Source organism: Maylandia zebra, linkage group LG5 (assembly GCF_041146795.1).
Source record: "Maylandia zebra isolate NMK-2024a linkage group LG5, Mzebra_GT3a, whole genome shotgun sequence".
Taxonomy (NCBI): Eukaryota; Metazoa; Chordata; class Actinopteri; order Cichliformes; family Cichlidae; genus Maylandia; species Maylandia zebra.
In genome coordinates, this window is record NC_135171.1 from 15387292 (window position 1) to 15408697 (window position 21406).

Genomic DNA, 21406 nt, shown 5'->3' on the forward strand with positions numbered 1-21406 from the left:
AATGGGAAAACTCAGTGTTCAGCGGAAATAACTGGGATCGGTTGGCATTCACAAATGTATTCTTTTGCATTTTAAACAAGTATCCAACACATTCGCTTCAGTTTGGGTGTGTGAGAGGAAACGCCCCACAGCTCCAGGAAGAGTTGACTCACCCCTGGTTATTTTTCCCTTCCCAGCAAGATGTTTTTCTTGACACAATGCTGCCCTCTGCTGGCTAAACCGAGTACAGTCTGGGTCAACACGAAACAACAGCAGCAACAGCAGGTTTGAATACAGTGTTCAGTGACGAAATTAGCCTTTTCTATGGCGATGTTACTGGTTGTCCATTCTGATCTAGTTTCTACGTGACAGAAAAAATGTCCAGTGTTAAAATTTATTTACTTATAATTGCATTTAATCATATTATAAGTAATGCTCTTATTTTGAAAACGCTGCAACGCTTTCAGTATAATGAATAATGCGAATGTTTGACAAGAGGTTTTGGTTTTGGCCTTCACCCGAGTGAACATAAAACATTTAACAGACAACATTTTCAGGGGGGGGAAAGAACAAAGGCTTATTTTGATTGCTCTGAAAGAATCTCGTTTGAATTTGAATCGGCAGACACCGCATGGCCTTCACGAGGCAATCCTCCGTGAGATTTGTGTCCCTTTTACGGTTTTGTGCCAAAAAGTTCTCTTTAGAAAAAAAAAACTCCATATTTTCTTCTAGATAGCATGTAGTCATCATGTTTTATGAAGGGATTATATATAAAATAAAGAGATGTAGAAAGTATCTTTAAGACTCTTTTTCAAAATCTACATTATAATAAATTCAGTGTTTTTTGGCCATTAAAATTCTTTATAGAACTGTGATAATATATTTTTGGGAATTTCTGCTTCCCTGTTGGCCAAACCTTGAAAAGAAGTGTCAGTGGCACTTCTTATCTGTATAAATAAAGGACAAAATCATGTTGCAAAAAACTGCTGCATCTTTTAACTTGACATGAATATTCTTTCTGGCTCACAATGACTTGATATTATTCATAAAGGATGTGTGTGACTGCTCATAGGTCAATAAGTCATTTACAACAGTTTAAATAAAGGCAAACACTTTTTGGCACAAACTGGGGTGCTTCACATGTAGGGCAAATGTGCAAACCAACACTCAGTCATGTTCAGTAAATATCAGGTGATGGGGCTCCTTCAATGACGTGACAGCATGGAAAAATATTTTGTTTACACAAGCACCAACTCACTAGGGTTTAGCTATGTCAGCTTTTTTCCACCCTTTAAGCACTAAGTTGGTCGTAGCATTAAGAAGGTTACTGATCACACTGCAAATGAAATATCACACAAGATGAAGACCGTTTAAAGATGATCTGTTGAATGCACTTCTCTAATGTATAATATAAATATATATCCTTCTTTGAGAGTTGTTTTTCCATAATAGGCAGTAATGATAACGTTAAAACTGTCAACAATACATACATAGATACATACTGGCATAAACAAAATTTTGTATGCAGCGGACATGCAGATTAGATTAAATGAGCCTGAATTGGATATTCTGTAGTCTCTTTTATCTATTTGCTTTCTCCAGCGACTCCTAATAACACATTTTCTGACGTGCTAGATGTTGAATTTTTTGCAGATTAATGCGAGATTGTTCTCCATACCTAATATGTTCATGTCTGTGACACATCAATTCAAAACATTTCGTTTTAAATGTATGGATCATTACAGGGTAATTTTTTTCAGGACTGCTTTTGTGTTTATGAAATTGTTTACTTTAAAAAATGAGAAACTATCAGAACAGACGATTTGACTGACATCTTCTTCTGTAAATTAAAAGAGACCACTAGATAAGACACCAAAGAAGTCTACAAAGACGATTGCACCCCAATGAGTTGCACTTCCTGTCTAATCTACCCGTCAGCACCAAGCCTTTTCCACATTTTATCTACTTCCTGTAAATCTATGCTTCCCGCATCTCTGTTTTTCAGTGCTGACATCCCTGAAGTGACGTGACTGACTAACATGTCCGAACAACACTCTGATGGCCTTTAGAGACAAAGTCCGTTTGACACCTGCACGTCCCGATAACACCCCCACATCAATCAACTGTTTCCTCACTCTATCAATCTCAATCTGTCTGACACCAGAAAGAGAATTTCACAGCACCCTCTGATAGCACATGGCATTTGTGCAGCGTTGATTGAACTTTGGGGACGTGAATGATTTAATCAAAATCTTAACCTTTGCTTTGGTTAACAGTTTAGGTTTTCTTATATTCATTTACAATAGCTAAAAGATTACGCCAAACATTGCGTCAAAATAGTGCAACATTGCCTGCACAAAGCAAGGTTCAGATTGCAAAATGTGGCTGGGGACATTTCTCAGTGATGACTAGTTAAATTGCACTTGTAGTGTTTTCTCCTAATAGCAACACAACACCGCAGTATCTCCTAGAAACCAAACTAACATAGGTAAACTTTTGTTTCGGCCAAGAGCTTTATCTGAAAATCATCATTACAGATTACATTACATTTTGGGATGTTCAGTAGTACATTTACAGGGCAGTATTACAGGTCTTATTAGCTTTTGTCTGCACAGCATGTCTGTGTAAAAATGTCGCACTATTACTTCAGCTAAGCAATAATCTGACCAACACATGACACATGCAATGTAATAAAGGAGACACTTGTGAACTTATTTCAAATGAACTGTAGTCCTTCTAGACAACTTATTGAGACGTGTGGGTGAAGATGTGTCACACGCTTGTAATGTGGGTTGGCATGGCAACCATGTGTCACAGCCTGCAGATTCCATTGGTTACTAACTTGTATAACTTGTAAGGCATCTCCTCATGTCACAAGTATTTGCTTTGTGTTTGCTGCATAACAGACTTCAGCTGAATGGACTATGAATATAATTCATCATTAAACTATTTCATTATTGTTCATTTTTTTATGTGCTTGAAATTTGATCTGTGGCTCTTAAAAAGTAACATGCTCATAAATCACTAAACAACCTAGAATATTGTTGCTGCCACTGAACCATGAGAGGGACAGGAAGTGCAGCTCAAGTCGTCACATCTATTTGCCACGCCTAATTGATTCGGGGCTGAACATTTGTGTGTTGAGGTGGCTCTACAGCCACCTCTGCGTCAACCTCCAGCTAAAAGCTCCTGCTTTCCGTCACTGCCTGTCTGTAGAGCTGGAAAAATAATTAGCTGACGAAACACGGCGGGACCTTTGACCTCATTTCGATGAACTCATTGTGCATATCTTTTTGGTAAACTGGTGTGAGTGTCCGCTCAGCGGAATAAGGAAAGGAGGAGGAGTAAGCTCACACCACTCACTGAAACACGCACACATCCCAGAGATAAAGGCAGAGGATGCAGAGAATCGATGACAACCAAGTCAAAGATTCAGTGATCTGTAATGAAACCATAATCCCCTGAAATAAACTGCCCAGCTTGCTCATATTCCTGCAGCTCTTCAAGTGTGTGTCCGCCTGAGTGTGCCTCTGTGGTCAGAGCAAACAGTGGTTGCTAGGTAAAGATGGATTATACTGCAGATCTGGTGCAGACCTGTTTGCACACTGCCAGATGACCAGACATATCAGTCATTATCAGCTCTGACAAGTTTAGAGCACAATGACTAACAAGCTCACTCTATAAAAAAAGAAAAAAGAAGGGAAAAAACAGTGTACACTGGAATGAATAAGTCCATTACTATAGTAGTGTTTTTATTTTCATGGTTCTTTTGTGGTTCTTTATTTATACAGTTTGTGTGCCATGCACTGCAGCTAAACAATTTCTATTATGTCCATAATCATGGTACTTTTGCCTCTGGGTCATTGCACCTAAATGCAATCAGAGCACACTAAAACAGATTTTCCATTAGTAAACAAACTCAACCGCATCTGTGGCTATATAACTGTTACAAATAGCTACCTGCAGTCAGTGGGGGCAGAATTGTATTTTTACATGGAAAAACTATTTTCTTTCTAGATTGTGCAAGACAACATTTACAACCCATATGCTGGTTTGGATTTGTTTTAATGTACCTCTGCATGTGTCACACCGTGACGACAGAATCTGAGGTTCACAGGATTTATATTAATTATAAATCTAGCAACTCTGATGATGCTTCACGCAATTATTAACGCCGTTCCACATAACAACAATTCTTTCTATAATACCAAATGTTGCATGGTTTGCCTCTTTTAAAAAAAATGTATTGTTGCATTATCTTTGACAAAATCTGTAGATAATTTTAGGGACTCAACACTGTCCAGTGTATATGGATGTATTTTTGCCATATTTGCGTTTGATTTTATATTTACCAGACTAACAAATACAATGAACTCTGTAGCTCACAACTAGGGCTGCCACAAACGATTATTTTGATAGTCGACTAGTCACCGATTATTTAGTCGACTAATCAGATCATCATCCACTGGACGTAAAACGTACAGCTTATTGCACCAGCAGCATCTGCTCTATCATTAGCTTACAGCTTTAAGTGTTTAAGGTATGTGCTAACTAAAAATAAAGACATGCTAGTTTATTAAATTTTAATGAAGTTTGCAGATTGTTTAGGTGAAGTTTAATAAATTCAGCCGTCTGCTCCTTGCTATCTAAAATATAACAGGACACCAGAGTATGTTCTCCAGCATCTCACACTTCTGATAATCAGCTGTCTGCTTGATGTTTACTCAGCTGTGTAAGAACTATAACTTTAATCTCAGCCAAACAGATTTACTCAGGAACAAATAAAATACTGAAAAAAGCCAAACAATAACATTTTAAGTTATCTAAGTGACTCATACATCATGTTTGACCTGAGAAGCGAAAAACGATTTGCCGGGAGTCCGGTGTTCTCACGGGCTCTAGTGAGCCTTGCCCCCGGCTAGCTATCGAGCTAGTGGGTAACAGACGTCTCCGAAAACGTTGGAGCGCTTTTGAAAATATGTGGTGTCTTGATAAACTGAGCAGATATTTGAGGTTTACACAGCTACATTCTCGCCTGAAAATATGTTAAACGTTTATTTTGTGACCCAGAAAGAATAATAAGAGTAATATTAAAACTAACTAGCTGCCGCCATTGTTGACAACTGAGCTGGGCCGCGCTATGAATTCTGGGACAGAGCTACTTCTTCTTCGGGGTTTAACGGCAGCTGGCATCCTTGTACATGCAGTGCTGCCATCTTCTGTTTCAGTCCGTTATTACACTCTTAAATCCTACTACTTATTCCTGCGTCTTTTGTGATCTTACAAAGCTTCAAACTACAAATCAGTCGTTGACGATTTGACTAGTCGACTAATCGTGGCAGCCCCTCATGTGGCCAAATATACACATATAAAACAAATATTCAGAAAAAGACTATTTAAATCACAACTAATCAAAACTGCAAATAGACACTAAAAACATAACCAGACTAGAATCAACGCACAATAACCTTTAAATATTCTCACTTAATGGCAGCACTGTCAAAACCTTTGTATCATCTGGTTTAGATACAGGGTGAAAAAAACACAAATATGAGAATAATAAACATTTACATCCTGTGTGTGCTTATACCAGAAAGATGCTACTAATGTCACCTGTCTCTGAGCAGCACTGCTGTTTCTGTGACTCTCAGATCTTCAGTAACTATCAGATTTCCTTAGAAGCAGTTTTATATAATATTTATGTAAAAATAATTATAATTATATACAAGAAGAAAGAATTAAACCACGTTATTGTCTCAGCAGCTTTAAATCAGAATATTGTACTATTGTGAGAGCAGTCTCTTATATTTAAAGTATAGCTTCCTTTTAGATTATGATTTCACTCTGCTGTCAATGGACTTACGAAATATGAAACATTATTACTGTTGTTTGACAGCCATGTCCACCTCCACCTGCTGCACTAAAGCTGTATCAGTCATTACGCTCTTATCGTGTAAGCTGAAATAACATAATGCTGAGCTAATAAATAATAAATTGTCTGGTTCCATAAATATAATGTTGGGATTTTGTCCTCAGTTAGTGGAAGAACCATTTCCCCCTTACGGGCAGCTCCGTGTTTGCTTTAGTTTTATCTCCTCGTTCTCTGACGTGAATCAGTGGTGTGGACGAGGAGCTGTCCGCGGTGCTGAAACCGCTTGCGTGTATGTGTGTGTTGGCAGAGTGGGATGTTTCGTGAACTGGGACAGATTTCCCTCATCCACGCTACGAGGTGCATCCAAAAGCACACGAATAATAGCACAAACAAATGCGTGTACGAGAGACTGCGAGGACATTTGGCTCATAAGGATAAGCCACCTTAAAGGGGATCACATAAGACTTCTGTTATTGTTGTTTTCTTCCCGGTGTCTCCTCTTTCTCCTCCTCCTTCTCTTCCTCTGGTTGGGGTGGGGGGGCACTGAGAGATATTTTTAGTCCGAGCCCCCCACCCCCACCACAGTTTGAGTTACATCCTCGGAGACTTGCGCTCACATCCCACCAAAGGTAGACGCCAAATTGACGTCAGAGCACCAGTAATTTGACGTGTGATCACCTCCCTCCTCCCCCTCCCCATCCCGACCACACGCACACCCATGCAGCGCACAAGCCATCCCTCCCCATCACCAGTATTTCCTCTCCTTGGCGGACCAATAACGCGCAGTTTCACTCTCCCTCCATCTCAGCCAGCGGTTTCTTCAAGAATAAACTAAAAAAGAAGAAGAAGATTTATTTATTATCACTGCACGGCGTTCATATCTGAGAATTCTGGCTGCTTATCCTGTCTTGGAGGGAATCAAAGCATCTTTGTAAATATTTTTCCTCTCTGGTTGAATTACCTCTGACATGGAAGTGAGATGTCGTCCGGTGGTGATGTGCTGTGTTTTTGCCGTTCTCTGCTCCGCGCTTCCCCGACAGTCTTCTTACGGGGACAGACAGTACCTGAACGAGTGGGCAGTGGAGATCCCGGGCGGGCTGTCCGCTGCGGAGGCGATCGCCAGAGAGCTGGACTACGAACTGGTCCGACAGGTAGGCACCAACGCCCAGCGGCAATATGCGTGAACGAGTCTAAAATTAACTGTGTATTGGCAGTTTCCGTATTTGGCAAGAAATGAAGGCAAACTGGAACCAGTACAGAATTGTTGCAGGCTCGTTTTCATGTAACAAACAGCTCATTTAACAGTTAGAAATCTGAAAGCAGTGAGTGAAAAGGTAATTAAACGTGGTGCCGACAGTACAGGCTGTGGGCTGTGCTCAAACAACAGACCAGCAGGATATAGCTCTGCCAGTTACTCTGGTTTTTCTTGGTAAAGCCATTAAAGTTGAAGCTTATTGGTTTAACGATAGCCCTAAAGCACACACTGCATTTTTCATTAGAGGAAAATTATTTAATCAAGCTATGACTCACTGTTTACATCCTTCTGGTAACCCATACCTGGGAGTCAGGGTTTTAATATCCCTGCTGTGTGCATCACTGCTTTTCCTGTTACTGGAGACTGACTAATGCAGACCTATGCAAACATATTACACTGAGTCTCAATTAGAAACTCAATTCATTAATTCTTAGTGATCCCCTGACTTTGAAAAGCAGCGGTCAATGATTAACTGATCTTCCGTGTGTAAATGTTATAAGCAGTGTTCATTTGTGCAGTTTCTCCTACGTGAATTCAGTATGTTAGTCTACACGTTTCCAAAGAAGTTTGAAATAATTGCATTCATCCTCATTGGAAATGACATGTGATTGGTTCAGCTGTGGAACAGACTACGAACAGTAATCAATAAAAACTTTAACAACCTTAAAGATCAATGTAATGTATCCAAATGTGAGCTTTCATAGCTGTAGGCCCCTTTTCTGTAGGCACTGCATTTTATTTGCTTCCAGCTGTAAATATTAGAAACAAAAAGTGTAAATAGGCTGATTTCTAATGATGCAGTTGGTCACATGCTGTAAAATGAAATAAATGAATAAAATATCACTCCTATCGCACATCTTGTCTTCTCCTCGGCAGATCGGGGCCCTGGAAGACCATTTTTTGTTCAAGCACCGCAGCCATCCTCGCAGAATGAAACGCAGCGCCAGCCACATCACCAGGCAGCTGTCCGAGGATGATAGGGTGAGTGGATTGTCTCTCTCCTAGTCTAACCTTTAAAGACTGAAAAAAACAAAATCCAATGCCTTCATCTATCTGTGTATGTGTAGGTGTTGTGGGCTGAACAGCAGTATGAGAAACGGCGCAGCAAACGAGCATCCCTCAGGGAGTGCAGGGACTGCCCGGTGGACAAGCTTTTTGATGATCCCATGTGGAACCAGCAGTGGTACCTGGTGAGTTACACTGAATTAAGTCTCAAAGTATAAAACATTAAAACATTTTGTACTCACTAGAACTCTTTAAACGCCAGATCTAAGTCGGCAACCACACTTCAACTCACATTGTGTTGTGTACTTTGGGCTTGGTTTGGCCTTCTGTTTGCATGCACCCAGTCTGTCTACCCATGAGACATATATCCCAAAGCCCTGTGAGTGCTGGACAGCTCCCTACAGTTTCTGCTCTGTCCCCACAGAGCCCTTGTGCTTCGAGAGGGGGATTAATCCATAAATATATATGCAAAATTTGCACTCTCCGGTCTACAAAATGAACAGCAAACGCTTCCATTTGTTCCCATAACCTCTGCCCAAAGAGTAGAGGAAAAACATGACAACAGTGAAACAATAGCATGGTATCAAGCAGTTCTTGCCAAAAGAGCCATTTGCTTAATTGGTTATCCAGTCCCTCGTGGAGATGAGAGGGATGGAGAGACTATAATCCAGCGGGATGGTGTAGAGTAGAACATTAGGTCTCAATTTACCCTCAATTGGATGTTTTAGCCCTGTGAGGCCAAGTAGTAGCATACAACAGTAGCATGTCACAGCATCATATCCCTTTCCAGATCCATTACTACCATATTCATTTAAACCCTGAGCACAAACTGACCCCAACATCTTCATAGAGTTTGATCCATAAGTTCAGGACTTTTAGCATGGTTGAATGCAAAGTGCCTACTATTGCAGCTGCTTGGGTTTTTGTAAGCTTTTCAGGGCAAAACACAGCTTTTTTCTTGCCTCTTTTTTAAAAAGAGATGTCTGGCTTTTTTACAAAAATCATTCAAATTCTGATTAATTGAATTAATTTTAGCTGATCAATTGAGTCACTGCTTTTTCTCTTACCCAAAAGGAAAAATAATAACCCTTTTTTTTTTTCAGAGCGGTCCTTTTATCAGCAAAGTAGGTGAACACAAATGTCGCTGATCATAATAATTAACTGACCCTAACGCTTCTTTAAAGCGATCTGCAACACCTGCCTTACCTACGTCAAAATGGCTACATAACTGTGTGCGGCATATGTGCTGGTGTGTGAGTTTAAGGTGAAAGAAATAGAGAGCAAGGGATGTGCATTACGCTTAGCCCCGACTTTTTTGCACCTGCACTAACTGAACATGAGTCACACGCTTGTGCAGAATAAGAAAACAAATTGAGATGAATCATTTTTGCCGATGAGGGATGATGACACTAATGGAATTGGCCTTAAAGTGCCGCTTAGTGTATTTCCACATCAGCCTGTGTCTGTGCTGCTGCACGGCCCACAAGATATTCCTCCTCAAGCATCATGATTTATTCACTTCCTCCACTCAGCACGGACAAAAGCAGAGGTAGACAAAGCGATGGTCTCAGCCACTATAGTATAATATGTTTGGGTTTTTTTAGCTCTAGTGTATGCACACACAGACACACACACACACACATAATAAGTAGATAATAAGCAAAGAAAAAAAGAGTGCTGAATGGTAATAGAAGGTTGCAGTGTGTGAGTAAAGCAAAGAGGTGCGACAGGTTACAAGACTCGATGATCACTGATGCTGGATTTGAGGTGGAGCTGTGTGACGGGGGCAGAGGCCAGCATAATGGCAGGGGAGGAGAGCTGGGATGAGTGTCGTTATCTATCGTGAGTGGGTGACTGCCTGAATTTAATCAGAGAGTGACTCATACTTGTAGCCTGAAATCCCCCCTGTTTGCGCGGGTGTGTGTGTGTGTGTGAGTGTGTATCCATGGCTGTACATGTGTCAGTCCACTTTAATTGTGCATCGAGGGATCTTTGTTCTGTGGTTTTAAGTCGCCACTCATTTGTTATATGTGCAGTGAGCGTGGAGAGACTTGAGAAAGCTGCTGCTGTGTTTACCATTAAAATCAATGCATTGCAGGTTACTGAAAGACCCCCTCAGCTGCTGTCAGCATCAACAAGTGAGTCATTTGGTCACACTGAGACAGGCGATGTGTAACTATGTGCTGTCTTGGGCGTACAAGCCGTTCTGACAAACTGCTGGTGAACAAATGTTATGTAAAAGTGTGACAGTTGTTGTGTATTTTCTCTGAGATTTGAGTTCTATTCATTGTCAGCTGCAACTGAGAGGATGGGGTGAAAACAGGGAACTGAGGTGGAAGTCGGGGAGGGAGGGGGGGGAAAAGGGAATATATCACAGGGATGAGTCACATCTTGGGGAAGCGTTCTGCAGTGTCTGTGCATAATGCACAAAGAGCAAAAGAGCAGAGTTCTTTTTTTAGGTTTAACTGTCTCCAGCTCTGAATCATGCTCTTCCCAAAGCAAACAGGCTTCAGCCCTGCTCCCTCTCCATCCACCCCCTGCTGATTTTCCATTTAAAACAGGCTTGATGCACTCCACACTGTGTAATGTTATACAGCCGCAGAGATGGATTTCTAAATATGCCGACAGGGGGATTGAATGTGTGTCGAGGCAGGAAAACCAGAAAAACTGTGGGCTGACACACACTTCATCTCCAGATATTGTTAGGCACTTTGAGGGTTAGGCTAATCAGCCGATTTGATGTTTTTGAAAACACAAAAGCCTGAATTATATGACCTTCCCATAGCAATCTGTTTTCAAGTGGCCCAGCAGTGAAAGTGAAGTGACAAAGGAAATGCCTCCAATTCGGTAATGAATTTCGGTAAAGGTCAGTGGAAGAACCAGGAGACTGGAGAACTTTGACTGACCGTTGCATGATAATGCTTTAACAGCCTGACTAAATGAAGTGGTCGTAGATATTTCCCACGTAATCTAACTTGAAATTACTCGTGTGTCATTTTGTGATGTCGTGCCTCTCTTCCAGCAAGACACGCGGACGTCCTCCTCGCTGCCGAAACTCGACCTGCACGTGATCCCCGTGTGGCAGAAAGGCATCACGGGGAAAGGAGTGGTCATCACCGTTCTCGATGACGGGCTGGAGTGGAACCACACAGACATCTACTCCAACTACGTAAGACACCGTTTCCATGGAGACAGCCTCCGTAGTCTGGGTCTGTCGTTTCCATAGCAATGCTGCTGGTGACACCTTGCAAGACGACTCATAAAGGCAGTATTAAATCATCTATATGATAATGCCTACCTCAGAGGAGCTTTATGAGCTTTCATTTCTAGACCCGAAATGGGCGTTTAACTGTAATGATGATTTCACTGCGAATGACTGCACTCCTAGCGAACAAGGATGCAAAATTTGAAAACATTTGTTGTTCCTCCGTGAATGTTTTGACTGTCTCGTAATTATGAGCCGATGAGACTGAGGGCGACTGAAAAGAAGCTCAAAGAGACGTTTCAGTTTGGCATAGTTTCTCTTGTTGAGAAAAACTCTAAAGGCTCCATCTGTGGTTTGGTTTCAAACAGTGCCGTTGCTGTCAGAAGCGAGCAGAAAGCAAGAGAATGAAGGCGGAAGAGACAGGGATTGAGCAAGAGAAGAAGAGAAATGATGTGTGACAGGGGTCATCCACAGGCCTGATGGAAAAGACTCCCACTGTAATCAAGTTAACACTGGTTAATCAACTAGGGCCAATCAAGTGAGACACTCATCCTCAGCGATCAGGGCATATGAGTGGCATGCATTTGCATTTACTTAATGGCAGTCCATTTAAAGATGACAGTCACGGCCATTAAGTTGATGTTAAAGCTGCTGCTGAGAACCAGAAACTGAAAAGAAGCTAAAACAGCTCTGTTTGACTTCCCTTTCAGCTAGAGGATCATTTCTATGATTGACTGCGCTTGTAATGCAGGAGAATGACAGGAATGAGAAAAATGGAGAGCAGATATATCTTGCTATAAATAAAAAGGGCAGTTTGTAAATTCATGCCGCAACCTCCTGCCAAGAGCAATAATTCAGTATGTGTGGTTTCACTGTTTGACCACAACACCTCTTTTCTCTGAACGCAATCATATGTGTTACCATGACAGGAGGTAGGCCATGGCGAATCTGTGTTTGAAGCGTGTGTCGTCACTGGCGTGAACCGACCTCATCCCATCTTTTCAGAAACGCCCCCTGACTGTTGTGTTCCCTTGTCACTTTTTCCAGGATCCAGCAGCCAGCTATGATTTCAATGACAATGATCCCGACCCTTTCCCCAGATATGACTCCACTAATGAAAACAAGTAAGTTAATGGCACTGGTATTCTCACTGCTTCATCTGTCTTTCCTTTGTTTTTTTTAACAAAATAGGACTAACTCTTCCTCCTGTCACAACCTGGCTTGTAGAGCCGGGACAAAAAGATGGACACACCGTTTGCCAATTTAAACATTATCAGTTACAACAACTGAAATACAAGCTAATGAGGTGTGTAAATCAACAGGATCAGTGGGGTAGGGTGTGCATGTATGAAAAGATATTGCAAGTGTTGTAAATTTAGTAAATAACCAAAAATGAAAGAAAAACAAGTGCAGCGCACAAGCGGGAGTTGAGAGAGTGCCAGATTTATAGTCTGGAAACACAAGGTCCAGGTGTAGCAAAGACTTGAAACACATGAGAAAAGACTGAAAACAAGGGGCAGGGGTCGTCATACGTAGTTTAGCAGTGTAAATCCTTTCCATAAACAGAGTGTTTCTGCAGTAGCTTCAGATAACGGCAAGAAAATTGAAAAACAGCGCTCACGTTGGACTCACTTTACTCCTGTTTAGGTTAACAATCCTCCCTCTGCCAGCTGCCGCACACGCATGCACATCCACACACTTTATCCTCTGCCAGCAACCCCGAGCTCCTTTGTTATCAGAATACTCCACTCCAGTTCAAAGCCTCCTGGATGAATTGGAGCCAGTCAAACAAAAACACCTCTGTTTTAGCCTCTGCTCTAAATATGAAATTCAATGAGATAAGTTATGTAACTAAACAAGGTAGTGGGTAATGAGTGTTGTTAATTAATTGTGTTTTTCTTCTCAGGCATGGCACTAGGTGTGCTGGGGAGATTGCAATGCGGGCAGACAACAATAAATGTGGGGTTGGAGTGGCCTACAACTCTAAAGTTGGAGGTAAGAGGTTTAGTTTCCCTTTTTTTAGATCCACAGTAGACAGATATTTAGGGGAAGGAGGGAGGGGAAATTTATAGATTTATAGATTTATAGCTAGACTGTTGTAGATCTCTCCTCTAAGAGAGGGGACAAGGCTCATGAGTGCCAAGAGTAAATGATGATATTTGTTCTCTATTCAGGATTAAAACATCACTCTTCCCTTTTAAAATCCCATTTGGGCTTTTTTTTTCTTTAGATTTCCTGATGTTGACACTCTGCTGAGAGATGATTGAGGATTTTTGTCCAATGACAAAAACATTTTGACCCAAGTTTAATTATTCATATATTTATTATAAGCCACCTCTTACAGCATCTTTGTCTTTGTGTGTAAAACAGATATTAACCCAAATGTTAAAAATATACCACGTTAAGAATCTCAACAAAGTTGGAACACATGTACCACTGTGAAGCAATCCCGTCCTCTTTTAATGTTCTTCTTAATGTTCTTAGTCAGGATGCAAAAGAGCAGAAATGGCCGGGTTTTTTTTCAGTACTCTGGCTGCTATCCTGGGATTTTTGTTGTTTTGGTTTTATTTTAAGCATGTGTGGAGGAAAGACTTCCTGATGGAGGCCTGATTTTGATACCAGATGGTTACATAATGTCAATCTACAAAATTACTCAGCTCCAATCCACTGAAACAATGATCTGCATATTATGGCTCAAAAAATATGAATGGGCAGCAGCAACATCATCTTTAAAATCTAAAGAGAAGAGTTTTATTCATAGCAAATTAATTAAAGTCTTTGACTTTTCTTTCTTTGTTTTAATTAAACCATAATGAATAGTCAGTAACTGACAGTAAGCCCAAGAGTCTGGACACCGCTCTGACCTTCCCGTCTCACTCTGCTCAGGGATTCGTATGCTGGACGGGATTGTGACCGATGCCATCGAGGCGAGCTCTATTGGGTTCAATCCGGAACACGTGGACATTTACAGTGCCAGCTGGGGACCAAATGATGACGGCAAGACAGTGGAGGGCCCTGGTCGTCTGGCGCAGAAAGCTTTTGAATATGGCATTCAGAAGGTATATGATCCAACTGGGAGCTTTGAAACACATTTGGCATTCCTAATAGGAGCTGCTATGTGCAGCAGAAAGGAAGTGTGATTGGAAAAAATCAATATGGACAACATAATTCGTTCCTGAGAATAAAACTGCTAATGACAAAGTGCCATGACTTCCAGTTTATTAGCAAAGATTGGCAGCGGACAGCACTGATTTACTCTCAGACTGCTTTTGTCAAAATAAGACAAAAACTTTTCACATGAAATTTATTACACCCTACACCTCTAAATAATTCATTAAATGCCAACATTTATATATTAGTGTGTAATCCTATATGACAGCATTACAGTGTTTGTACAGTGTCTTATTAGGAGTATAAGCTACAGGGCAATATCTGATAGCACAAACCCAAGCTGTGCTTGCTTTTGTCTTTCATGCCTTCTGTAGGGCCGTGGTGGAAAAGGCTCTATCTTTGTTTGGGCATCGGGGAACGGCGGCCGCCAGGGTGATAACTGTGACTGTGACGGCTACACAGACAGCATCTACACTATCTCAATCAGCAGTGCCTCCCAGCAGGGCCTGTCCCCGTGGTACGCTGAGAAGTGCTCCTCCACTCTGGCTACGGCGTACAGCAGTGGAGACTACACTGACCAGAGGATCGTATGTAACCATGTCTGTTTGTGTCACATGTAAGGTTAGATTGTGGCATGATTTTCGTTTTAACGTCATTTGTTGCCTGCTTGGTTTTCAGACCAGTGCCGATCTCCATAATGAGTGCACTCAGACTCACACTGGAACTTCAGCTTCTGCCCCGCTGGCTGCTGGAATATTTGCCCTGGCACTGGAACAAAAGTATGATCTAAAATTTGAACTCATTTAAAATATATTCATGCCATTGACAGTTTAAGTATTATTAAATGCTGACTGATCTCACTACTCAGTCCTGACCTTACCTGGAGAGACCTGCAGCACATCGTGGTCTGGACATCAGAGTTTGATCCTTTGGCCAATAACCCCGGCTGGAAGAGGAACGGAGCAGGGCTGATGGTCAACAGCCGCTTTGGGTTTGGCCTTCTCAACGCCAAAGCCTTGGTGGACCTAGCTGACCCGGCCACTTGGAAGCATGTGCCAGAGAAGAAGCAATGTATAGTCAGAGATGATTCTTTTCAGCCAAGGTGTGTAAAATTTTACAGCTGCTGCTCCATTTGTCTGCATGGTGTTAGTTTTATTTCATGTTGTAATTTATTTTTTTTTAATTATTAATGGCAACAAAAGGACAAGATTTTTTGATCAAATGATGCATGATGATACTAGCTGTATGACACGTGCACATTGTAACTAATATATCCCGGACATGATCGTGATTAAGTCCACCACACAATCCAACAATCATTTTCAGTATCTAATTTTAGATATACAGAGACAAAGCTTGTTCCCTTTTGTCCTGACATGTTGATTCCAGCAGAGCAAACAGACAAACCCATCTGTGTTATTAAAGACACATCTGTTACTTGTTGATTCGAGTCATGAGAATATTAAGTCTTAAGCCTGAGCACAGGAGATTTCTTTGCAATGAAAACGCACGAAAGCCACAGTCATTTAAATTTTATGCCAGCCTTTACCTTTACGTTTACCTGTTTGTTGAGCATTGGCATTAAGTATTCAAATACATAAGCTACCAGCCATGGAGAAAGTAAAAAAAAAAAAACACCTTCCTTTCCCTCTATCTCACTAGATGTCATCTTTATATTAACAAGAAATCGAAGAAAATTGATCCGTCATTGAAACTTTTAAGAGCATATTGGAAAGACCGACAGGCAGCCGAGGTCAGCTGAGCTGTGTCTTCCTGAAAGTGTCTGTTCTGCAATTTGCTTTGGATTATAGGACTCAATAGCACCCAGTTTCCCCATTACCGCCCAACATCCATGTTTAATCCCGGGGATTTGGCTTTACATTTCCGTCAATGCTTAGTGGGCTACAACCCCCCCTCCATCTTTATGCCAGCTTGAACACGGAAATCCTTTCATTCATGTCTGGGAGAGATGGGGATTAGCTTTTTTATTTTTTTTATGCAAATAAACGAGCAGAGGTTTCAAATGCCTCATATGCATTTTATATGTGCATATATATATGTGTCTGAACTAACTATAAACTGATATGCAAGCTGTGCAACTAAAGTAGTGCAGGATTTTGTTGTTGTTGTTGTTGTTGTTGTTGTCGTTTTGCTTGTTTTAGCTGAGTTACCTGCAAAAATGAGAAAATGTCACGTATGATCAATTTTTGTCGTCATGAGGAGCTGTTTGCTGCCTGCTGTTTCACTGCTATTTTAATGCATCCCGCAGGGAGCTAAAAGCAACGGGGGAGATCACTATAGAGATTCCAACTAAAGCCTGTGCAGGCCAAGAGAACGCGGTCCGCTCACTGGAGCATGTGCAGGTGGAGGCGAGCATTGAATATACCAGGAGGGGGGACCTACACATCACACTCACCTCTCCAGCTGGTTAGAGACACGCACACAAACACAAATAACACACGCGAGCGAAATGACAAAGCTCTCAAATAATCCCTTTTGGCTTTTCCCTCAGGGACCAGTACAGTGCTGCTGGCAGAGAGAGAGAGGGACACATCCTCTAACGGCTTCAGAAACTGGGACTTCATGTCCGTCCACACATGGGGGGAGGACCCTGCTGGTACATGGACCCTAAAAATCACAGATACTGTGAGTTAAGAATGTATATATATATATATATACTTATATATGTTGTGATGAAAATCTTCTTTCTACATGTATTCCCAATACAAATTCCACTCTCTACTATAAGTAAAATTAAGTCTTTTTTATATATTATATATATTTTTCAAACCTTACCCAGTCCGGCCGCATGGAGAACAAGGGTCGGATTTTGAACTGGAAGCTGATCCTTCATGGAACATCAGAAAAACCGGAGCACATGAAGAAACCTCGAGTGTACATTCCTTACAATGCCGTGCAGAACGACCGCCGTGGTGTAGAACATATGGATGACATGATGGAGGTGAGTGCAAGTCCAACATAAATTAAAACTGCAGGTGAATCCCTACGAAGGTTTGGATGCTAGACGATTGACAGACAGTAATAAGTGCACAAAGGAACAGATCAAAGCATCCATTTAAGATCAACTTGAGTCGAAAGCGCGAAGTTTAAACTATGTACCAGTTTTTAATTCTAATAGTGATTGGCAGCTTGATGCATATAAATCCTACACCACAGAATCGGTTCAAAGCCAACACGATAACCGTGCTTATGTTGTCTATTTGGTCGACAAATCTTAGTGTAACAAACACAGAAGCTTTTCAGATGTTTGATGATGTAGTAATGATCCTGTTAACTATGTAAAAGAATCCATGCAAAAACAAGAAATGTTCTGAATCCCAGTCAGTGTTACATTTCAGATAATCTCAAAAGATGTGTGGGAATTGAGCATTACACTAAGTTTGAGAGCAATTGTTGGTGCTGCTCTCCCAGCAGCGCGGGGCAGCATTAGATTAGGGTTAGCACATTTGATAACTTAGACCTCAGAGGGTTAAACGATAAGGAGATGACAGGAACCTTGTTTAGATCTGATAACAGATGTTGTTTTATTTCAGCTAGCCTGTCTACATCTGCAAAGCAGTGATACAGGGATCTTGTCCATAGAAACGATTTTTAAACATATTTTACGACCCACAAGAATCAAAACCAAACTTTAGACCTCCTCATTGGATTATTCTGGTATCACTGTGAGTGTGCCAAACTAATGGCTAGCCTCCTTTCTCTCTTTGTGTCTGCTGTTACAGGAACCAACACAGGCCCAACCTCAGAAGACTGAGAATGCCCAAGCCTCTTCTAATAACTCAGAGAAGGAGATCAAAAAACCCTCAAATTCACCCTTCTCCCCCTCCCTTGCTCTGCTGCGTCTCCTGCAGACGGCCTTCAACCGGCAGACCCCAGCGCTGCAGCAGTCTGAGCCCATTGCCAAGGCCTGGAGGAAGCAGCAGCAGCTGGGCCAGAGCTTCTCTCCCCCTGCTACGAGACTCCCGCCTCAGAAGCTGTACCAGGCTCTGGACATGATCAACAAGTACCGGAGCCCTGAGGACAGTGTCTACAGTGACTACAGTGACGGCTTCTACAGCACCAAGCCGTACAGGCACAGAGATGACCGTCTGCTCCAGGCCCTGTTTGAGATGCTCGACGATGCCCGCAAGTGAAAGTCTAACAGAGCAGTGAGGAGATCTAAGTGGAAGAGACTGTTGGTTTGGGAGCTGTGGAACAAGGTGAAACGAAGAAGGCTGAGACCAGGCACTGGGAGAGGAGGAGGAAAAAAGATACAGAAAAAGAGAGAACTCTTCCTGTTCTGTTGTTCCCCCCAAAATGCTGCATATCTGACCTATTAACCTTCACTTGCCAATCACCTTTTGTAAACAGATATTTAAATTCCTTCATTCAGTGCATAATGTCCAAATGTGATTCAAAGCATCTGCTTTATCTCCATGTAGTGAAAGTAAAAAAAATCATTTACACCAGACGAAAAGTGGAGTTGGTGGTGGTGATGGGGTTGACGGTGGCCTTTTCTCTCATCTCTTTACTGCCTGCTGAAGCATGCCACCTTTAGAATCTAAGTTTTGTAATAGTAGCTATATATTATCTATATATTATTCAGAGACATGGATTGTAATATGGATTTGTAATTACATCAAAAATCTTGACATTCTGATTCAAAAATCCCATTTCTACAGACTTTTTTTGGCATTGTCCAAAGTTTATGTCAATATGTTTCTCACTACAAATTTATTTGCTGTAGGGGACAAATTGATCCTAATTCAAATCAACATGAATTTAAGAGTGAAATTAAATTTGAATTCGATTAGTCATTTGAAAAGGTTTAAAAGTGTTGACTAAAGATTTATTCTCAGGGTGTCAGCGAACCTCAACAGAGGACTTTTCAAAGTATTTAGAGAAATATATTTAGTGTGACAGATTATTTAGTGTAAAATGATACAGATGACACGATAATACAGACGAAACATTAAAACTAGAAAAGATTATGATAGCAACAAATGACTGAAAGAGCACTGGAAATCTTTTCAGTTGGAGCGAATTACAGATTAATCTTCTTGTGCAATTTGTTTAATTTTGTATGAGTATAATGCTGCATTAAATTAAATATTTTTCTATGGATACCTTATAGGTTATGAAACAATATATAGAGTCTCAAACTATTTATTTTCTCGTGACACAGTTCAGTAAAGTCAGTGTAGTTATAATCACTGCAAATGAGCACTGCCAAAAATCCTGCTCTTACAAAGAAGCTCCTGTGCAAAAAGCTCTTTAATCAGAATTTGTAATATGCCATCTATAAACAGTTCTGTGAATCCTGGACACAATTATTATTATTTATTTTTTTTGCATTATTATTTGCAAATAAACCACTTCTCTGGTGTTGTTTGATTTTAATCAATCTATTGACTGACCAAAAGCTGTGTAGAGTAGGGGCTCTGCAGTACAACTCTTAAGCACATTCATGTTGAACGCCTTAAAATATGCTGTAACACATGTGCATACTCATCTCTATGTGATGTAGGTTGGTTTAGAGATGCTAGTGTAAGTGTTTATGACATAAATAGCTATGAAGTTCTTATGCAGAGTCCCTACCCTCCAGCTTGGAGCTGCCCGCCCCCACTGCTCTGCCAGCACAGTGACAGGAAAACAACAATGTTTGGAAAAACACTTTACATGCACCCTGTAATTTAGCCATTCTTTAGTGTAGTCCATGCTGTTTCCTTTATGTTTTAGTTTCTGGCTGAGACTTCAGGCCAGAGTTGTTTACACAAACCAATGTTATGTTGTGATATCTGTATGGGTGTACAAAAAATTATTATTATTTATCTTAATAAACTGCAAAGTGACTTCTTGTGTGTGTTTGAGTCTCTGGCAATAGGTTAGGGCCACCTTGCTAATACTGAGTTGGATCTCCCTTTTTCTTTCTGCACTGCTGTAATTCAACAAGGTGCTGCAAAGATTCCTCACAGATTTTTAGTCCATATTGACATGAGAGCATCACACAGTTGCTGCAGACTTGTTGGCTGCACATCCATCATGTGGCTCTTCCATTCCACCGCATCCCAAAGGTCTTCTATTGGTGACCAATGGACTTTTGAGACAACCTGGGTACAATAAAGTCATGCTCCAAAAACTAGTTTGAATTTTTTAAAGGTTTGTGACATGGTGCATTATCCTGCTGAATGCAGATGACTACACTGTGGTCATAAAGACACGATAACGATCGCTGACAATACTCAGGTAAGCTGTGGTGTTTAAACGGTGCTCAGTTAGTACTAAGGAGCCCAAAGTGTGCCAAAAACAGACATTCCTCACACTATTAATTCACTAACAGCAGCCTGAACCATTAATACAAGGCAGGATGGATCCATGCTTTGATATTTGCTTTACAGCTGAACATTAGATAGGTTTCCCAATAGATAATCAAGTCCAGATTATACTTTATGAAATCTAGAAATCAACATTATTGAACACATGAATCACAATTTCAAGGAGGAACTAAAAGCACTGAATTTATTGCCATGTGATTGCGTGCAGCTGAATAACTGTTGAGTGTACGACTACATTGATATTTTGTCCAGAAAGACAAGCAGTGGGTGCAGATTAACCAGCGGATGCACTTTGGATTTTTCTGAAAAGCTTCTCTTTTTGAGGCTCAAAATGAACATTCATATTTTTCTTAATGGAAGTAAATTTAAGCCATACAATGCTAACACTCACTTAGCCATGTTCTGTAAAGAACAGTATTGCTATTTATAGAACATGACTAAATCTGCTGTTTAATCCACAAACCTTCTAAAACCTTCCAATAGTTGATTTATCAATTTATTGTCATATAATTGTGGTTTCCTGAGACTAGAGACTCTGGAATCCCCTAGCTTGTCTTTTAGCACTAGAACTTGCATAAGCAGCTTTTACATTAAAAACTGGTAGAGGCATTTATGATACCCAGAAAATAAATAACTAAAATAAA

At 40.9% G+C, this 21406-nt stretch overlaps 1 protein-coding gene across 1 annotated transcript; it reads left to right on the top strand.

The window, feature by feature from the left end:
• Positions 1-6553: 6553 nt before the first annotated feature.
• Positions 6554-20279, top strand: pcsk1 (proprotein convertase subtilisin/kexin type 1). Its single transcript, XM_004545242.6, has 14 exons — positions 6554-7002; positions 7983-8087; positions 8174-8296; positions 11134-11280; positions 12364-12440; positions 13223-13311; positions 14203-14375; positions 14802-15014; positions 15106-15206; positions 15296-15529; positions 16697-16854; positions 16940-17073; positions 17228-17389; positions 18171-20279. Exons 1-14 carry the CDS (start codon positions 6820-6822, stop codon positions 18579-18581), a joined length of 2310 nt encoding a protein of 769 aa, XP_004545299.3. The 5' UTR covers positions 6554-6819; the 3' UTR covers positions 18582-20279.
• The last annotated feature ends 1127 nt before the right edge of the window (positions 20280-21406 follow it).